At 42.4% G+C, this 6,926-nt stretch overlaps 1 protein-coding gene across 2 annotated transcripts; it reads right to left on the bottom strand.

The window, feature by feature from the left end:
* Nucleotides 1-3,922: 3,922 nt before the first annotated feature.
* On the bottom strand, nucleotides 3,923-5,024 carry LOC147464751 (uncharacterized). 2 transcript variants are annotated; one of them, XM_086510096.1, is made up of 3 exons: nucleotides 4,398-5,024; nucleotides 4,259-4,323; nucleotides 3,923-4,176 (listed from the first exon to the last, which is right to left on the bottom strand). In XM_086510096.1, exons 1-2 carry the CDS (start codon nucleotides 4,945-4,947, stop codon nucleotides 4,283-4,285), a joined length of 591 nt encoding a protein of 196 aa, XP_086366222.1. In that variant the 5' UTR covers nucleotides 4,948-5,024; the 3' UTR covers nucleotides 3,923-4,176; nucleotides 4,259-4,282. The 2 variants fall into 2 exon arrangements, with proteins under 2 accessions (XP_086366222.1, XP_086366218.1); XM_086510092.1 differs by having other exon boundaries at nucleotides 4,259-5,021.
* Nucleotides 5,025-6,926: the final 1,902 nt, after the last annotated feature.

Genomic DNA, 6,926 nt, shown 5'->3' with positions numbered 1-6,926 from the left:
ACATCTCATATACATAGATTAGGAGCATATAAAAAAAAATTCAAACTGCACACACTTGCCCCTATAACGGCTGACCTACTAGCTGGGTGACTTGACGCACATGTACATGTGCCTAACATACCAAGCTAAAAAGGCCACAAACTAAACTCATAAAGACTCTCATATAATTCCATGGCATCACCATATCTACGATAAGTACAAAAAATGGATCTTCAAAATAGACGTTTAGGTTTTTGGTTGAAAAATTGTAAAACCGGATGTCTACTATAGTTTCTTCTTGGTCACTCAAGTTATCAGAGCATTCATTGTCTACGTCATCCTCTTAAAACTCACATCTCATATACATAGATTAGGGGCATATAAAAAAAAATTCAAACTGCACACACTTGCCCCTATAACGGCTGACCTACTAGCTAGGTGACTTGACGCACATGTATATGTGCCTAACATACCAAGCTAAAAAGGCCACAAACTAAACTCATAAAGACTCATATAATTCCATGGCATCACCATATCTACGATAAGTACAAAAAATGGATCTTCAAAATAGACGTTTAGGTTTTTGGTTGAAAAATTGTAAAACCGGATGTCTACTATAGTTTCTTCTTGGTCACTCAAGTTATCAGAGCATTCATTGTCTACGTCATCCTCTCGTGCAAAATGCTCCGAAGAGTCATAAAACTCTTCAACCTCTTGTTTGATCAATCTATCACCCCTAGGATGTTCTAAGGAAACCTTTCCTAGGATTGTATTGACCATAAAACACAAAACCACATCATATCCATCCTTATCGTAGAATTTTGTTGTGGGACCATCTGAGATAGCACACACATCTAAGGTTTCTAGAATATGAGTCCATTACAATGGCTCTAATGCTTCCTTCGAGAAAGGTTCAGGAATATATATGTCATCTTCAAGTGCCCTTTCCAAAATACACTCTTCTCTTAAAAACTCTCCATCTGCTCTCGCGCTACCTACATTTGGTCACGTGGTAGCTATCTCGCCTTTGCTGCCAGCTATGTCCTCTTGTGCCCTGCCACCTGCCTCCTTTGTAAAATTTCCCTCGCCGTCCACCTACCACAAGTTGCTTGCCATCTGCCTATGACACCTGGTAGGTCTCTACTTTTCCACTTTGATCACAAAGAGGGTATCTTTTAAGATTCCTCCTAATTTAATACACTTCAAAATTGGAGCAACTTACTGACGTACTAATGGTGCACCTACTACAGGCTCTATCTTTAAAAAAGTCCAATAGGTAGGAATATCCCCCGCCCCCCAAAAAATAAAACAAAAATCAATCTCATGCCGTATTCGTAACTCTACACATGAGGCTTCGTTGCAATCACCTATGCAAGAACATCTGTCGTCAGGTCAAAGCCATGACGCCACTATCGAAAAAATGCTAGAGCCGCTCGAATGCTGAGCGGGCTCATCAAGACCACTTTGGCCGCCATCTCTGGAGACTCAAACTCAATCTGATAATATCCTCTCCCGAGTAGCTGCACATCAGTGATCTTGCCCACTTCGGTGAGGAGTCAAGCTTGAAGTAGGTCCCTCACCTCGCCTCTGCAGGATCGAGTGCCAACAATCCTGCAAATGACTGAGGTGGCTTGAAGCCGTTCCACCTCAGCCAATAAGCTCGCTTGTTTTTCTAGCGAAAGAGCAAGTCGAAGGGTCGACTCCGCGGTGTCGGACGAGGGGGCTGCTGTAGAGTCCCTCTGAGGTGAAGCTGAAGTCGTCATTCTATGTCTGATGCTGAAAAGAAAAGGGGTGGGTGAAGTCGAAGAAGACAAAGCAGCATGCGCGAGAGAGGCTCAGTCCACCGCAGCGTGCCACCAACAACGGGGGGGGGGGGGGCTGCAGCGTGAAAGAGGCTCAGCGTGCCACCAGCAAGAGGGGGGGTGGGGTGGAGAGGAGGGATGGCGAGGGCAAAGCAACAGCAGGGAGCTCGGATCGCAATGGTGTACATTTATGTAAGAGCAAACATCTAACCAGATATGTTTATATGGGTATACATGTGTGCACAGATACATATGTGGATATGGGAGTGTCTACACAAACGTTCGAATACAGCTTATGATAATAAGCATGCATATATTTCTATACACTATTGCATATATAGATATACATATCTGCATTTGATATACGCAACAGTTAAACTGTAGTTATTAATACATGTGTGTATATATGTATGTGTAAATGTCCCTACGCAAACACATGTATGTGAGAAAGAGAAAATATACACATAAATTTTGCACATACACACAGATACATATATGCACATATGTGTGCATGCATGAGTATGTGTTTAGGTACATAGAAAAATGCATACATCCACACATACACACATATCTACGTATGTATGTGTCTTTTCCATGTGTACACGGATCTATCTACGTATGTATGTGTCTTTTACATGTGTACACGGATCTACGTATGTATGAATTCAAATATAATGGTACATATGTACAGAGAGCCATGACCATATATGTTTCATTGTGAGCATCCAAGTGCATATTTTGGGAACCTGGGTTTCACACAAAACACAATTGCAAGTGGCCACAGGCAGGCGTGTATATGTGTGTGTGTGTGTGTGTGTGTGTGTGTGTGTGTGTCAGAGAGATCAAAACAAACCAAATGAGCAGGGTCACTTATACGTTTCTCTCGAGGTAGCCAAATTGTAGGTGAAGGGAGTTGAACAATGCGACCGGTGTTCTCAGCAGCGGAGGGAAGACTAAAGAGCTTCTCTGCCAGTGCCTGCAGGGCCTGCTCGCCCCTTTCAAGACACTCCCGAGTTATCTCCTCCATGTCACAACAGGTGAATCAGGTGATGGTGCAAAAAACATAAATGTGGATGTGCAAACAGACGGGGAAGACAGCCCACTTGGAATGGGAGGAAGTGATATTAGCATTTCATGCACCTGCTACGAGCAAATTACCCAGGTCCACGAAAACTTCATGTAGCTCCTCCATTCAAATGAAAACCATAAACCTAAGGCAGCTTGGTGACAGTGGCCAATGTCTGCCAAAAACCGGTAATGTATTTTAAACCGGGCCACATACTTGCTCACACCAAACCTATCTGTCATACTGGTGGTTCTTTTTTCCGATGGGATGCATCAACAGCGGATTACACTCCCATCGTCGATCCCTTGACTTCCTCAGTGTCACTTACGGACGAGGAAGTGCGGGCACAAAAGCAGGGGCGACTGAGGACGTCGAATGCTGAAAAGTAAACGAGGACAAAGGGGGGAGTAAACAAGAGCTTACTTTATAATGGTATTAGTTGGCAGATGTTTCAACAAACCACACACACCTGAATGGTTAGCTCGCCAAACAAGCATGAAGAGGATTTTGACTCTTGCAAGACATCTAGTGCATGCTGTATAGGTGCAGGAAATTTTTTTGTTGAAAAATATGTGATGTTAGTGACAAACCTTGAAATTGTTTACAAGAAGACTTGAAATCTAGTAACTCTTGTTTGAGCATCAAAATCAAAATTCAAGCTCAAATTTCATATTTGAATCCTCATACATACACACCACAACTGAGCTAGAGGAAGTTTTCGAGGTAAAATGGGATTCAAAGTGTCACATATGTATAGATACATATGTGTGTGTGTCCTTGTATGACTACATAACCTATTACCATACACACTAAAAGATCATAAACCAACACACCAACTTTCACAATCATATGCGTTATAATACACCTCCGTATAATGCCCTCAAAGTGTTCAGCAAACAGTACATAGTCCGGCATGGTTAAAAACAACAAGAACTAAACACATAATTAAAATAAACAGCCTTTGTTATCAGGCATTGAGAAACTATATCCTAGAGAGCAGACACCAGCCTGCAAGTAAGTCCCTACACGCACAGAGTCCCATATAACCATCCAGGTATATAGCTTCAAGCACTCAGACAATAAACAGCTCATTGGATTAACAGTAAACACCTGCAACCAGGCTTTTACATTTTGTATCCTCTCTACACAACCTGCATAATGTACCCTGAGGACTACCTGTCCTCAACATAAATCATTACGCATCACTGAACATCATCAGACCCAAAAAAAGTCCTCATCACTCTACAGCGAGCCCATAGTCTCATGTACAGTATCATACGTACCATGACCACATTCAAACAGATCTACATCTGAACTCTTCAGCACGGCCTGTCCAATCAATATATATAAAATGAATACAGGCAACATTCAAACAATAAACAAATAAAAGCAACAAGAGTAGCAGGTGTACCTGGTAGACAGGTCTTCTTCAATGTCAAACTTCGCCGCCTTTCCAATACAGAGAAATATTTGGACCTGTTCAGGCAACATAGGCCCTCTATGAAAATAAATTCTCCCATTGGCGGCCTGCAGTTCAGCCAATTCTTTACCTGCGTGCACGTGCTGCGAAAGAATGTTGTATATAGTATGGCAGTGCGCTGCTTGCTTCCGCACATCTTGCAGTGGAATATTGGTGTGCTTCTCTACGCAAGCAGCCAAGTCCGGAGACCACTTGAGGATTTTTTCCCACAAAATGGAAGCTTTGTTTCCTTTAGCACGTGTATATGTTGCAAGGACCTCCTGCATTCTCTCGAACAACCCACGTGTATTGTTCAAACCCTTGGATCTAAGGAGGTCTACCTCCAAATATGCGATCTCCTTGTTCTGATACTCAATGGCCTCCTTTTGATATTCAATTTCTTTCTGTTTCTGTTTCCAGACCTCCTCCTTCTGTTTCCAGGCCTCCTTCTCTAAACAGAACACGTCCATGAGGCCTTGAAAAAGTTCCTTCCCGGAACTTGTGACATGCGGCTCCAAGGCCGCGAGCAGCTGACTGGATGATCGCGGATGCAATTGACCACCGAGCTCCTGCTTATGGCAGAAGCCTCTTGAAGGATGCAGCAGGGCCCCCAGGCGGCGGATAACCTTGCGAGACGCCATTCTCCTGCAGAAAAACCGGTTCAAACCCTAATCCCTAAACACGCTCTATCTCTATGAGAGTGAGAATATGTCCTCAAGAGACCAAACTGTCTCGGTACAAAAAAAAAAAAGGGGGAAATTACCAAAATACCCCTATAATTTTTGGAAATTCCCAATATACCCCTCAAATTTCAAAAATTCCCAAAATACCCTTGTATCTATTTTCGTTGGATCTTCAAGATTTTTTAATCTTTATTCTTGTTTGACAATTGAGATCGGTTTTTGAGTGCTTAGCATGTAATTTTTTGCAAATCACCTCCCAAAAAAAAGGTAATTATGTCTAAAAATATTGAAGAAATTCATCTCCAAAGCCTACATAACCAACTCAATTAGCATCTCGTATGGTAGACAATCACTCTTCTTATGAAAAGCTACAAATTTTTTGTTTTTGAAGAAATTTACTCTCACAATCAAGGGAATTTCGGAAAATTTGAAGGGCATTTTGGAAATTTATGACAAATTATGGGGGTACTTTTGGGAATTTTTGAAATTTGAGGGGTATTTTGGGAATTTCCACAAATTAGAGGGGTATTTTGGTAATTTTCCCAAATAAAAATGAAATAAAGAAAAATAAAAGCTAAATAGCTATTATCATGGTTCACAACTGTTTAGGGTAGTACAATCCGAGTGTATGAACATCAATGTTCGAGGATATCCGGCATTGGGCTCTATTATCCGAGGATGTCCAGCATCGGGCGTTGTCCGAGGATGTATTGCATCGGTCACTATAGAATATTGTCAATGTCCGCCATGGTAAGTACCTTTACTATCAAGCTAAAGTGATCCATATCATCTACTGTAATCTCTGTCAATGTTGTGAAGTACCCCCAATTGTGGGCGTCTAGATCTCCCTAGCTCAGTAGCCTCTGGGCTTTGTTGTGTGGTCTGCCCCTCTGTCTGCCAGTAGGTGGTCTAAAGAATTTTGTAATCTACCTTGAGATTGTCTCTCTCCTGATCTCCAAAGTAGCAAAGTCAATGAAATCGCCCCTGTATCTCATGATATACAAGACAGGGACATATGTAATGTAGCTCTGTCTCAAGCTCCAAATGGCATAGCCGTCATATCCTATCCTCTGTAGATATCCCCCTAAACCTGCGAGTCTTGACCTCAAGCTGATGTGAAGAGGTGCGTAGGTGACCAATAGCGCACCGTATCCCCCGAGATAAATGTGTTTCCATGTAACTAGGTCTAGTCACAAACCCGTCCTCCGTCAGATGGAGAAGATTCTCTCTACAAAAAGCCGTCTTCATGCCCACTCTCGTGTCGGCTAAATCCAAGTCCTCCTGGCATCGAGCTGAGATAGGTCATCCTGATGGACGAATGAGTTTGGCAATCTTTCTGCCCGTAATAGACATAGAGGGTGCACCATCCAAAGAATACTAGGCAATCTATCCATATTGAAACCGTGCAACTCAAACCATGATGTTATCTTTCCATACCAATGAGTAGTATCCCCCTGCAATGCTAGCTGTCAGGAAGACTCAAAAGCTAAACGAGCATATATGTGTCTGGGGAGGTCCCATAAATTGTTCAAAAAAGAAACTGATATGGTGAGTGCCTCGACCACAAGTGAAGATGCAGCCAGCCCTGCTCTGATAATCTCATGTGGTACTAAAGCCTTAACTCTTATCATCCAAGAGATCATAGAAACCAAAGGCCTCTCCATACATCTCCACCCATCAGTGCTACCAGATCTGCTATTGTGGTCCATTGAATGTCCCCATATCTAGGCTCCATAAAGCATAACTAATGCCACTAAAGTATCAAAGAGCCATAGCTTTGTTTGAGGTTCTTGGAACGAAACCTTCGAACACATCCTCTCTAATTTGCCTAGGGTAGCATATGCTCTGGTCAATCTCGTCTCAACTGCTCTCCTCGATGAAAACATTGGACCACTAAAGGCTATCCCAAGGTAAGTGTATGCATCTGTATACTTCAC

The sequence above is a fragment of the Adiantum capillus-veneris genome, chromosome 1, assembly GCF_014529385.1.
Source record: "Adiantum capillus-veneris isolate H3 chromosome 1, ASM1452938v2, whole genome shotgun sequence".
Taxonomy (NCBI): Eukaryota; Viridiplantae; Streptophyta; class Polypodiopsida; order Polypodiales; family Pteridaceae; genus Adiantum; species Adiantum capillus-veneris.
This window is presented reverse-complemented; position numbering and strand designations above follow the sequence as displayed.

Bases quoted from the DNA above. Each gene is read 5' to 3' on its own strand.
- LOC147464751 (XM_086510092.1), bottom strand. From the start codon at position 4,947: ATGGCGTCTCGCAAGGTTATCCGCCGCCTGGGGGCCCTGCTGCATCCT.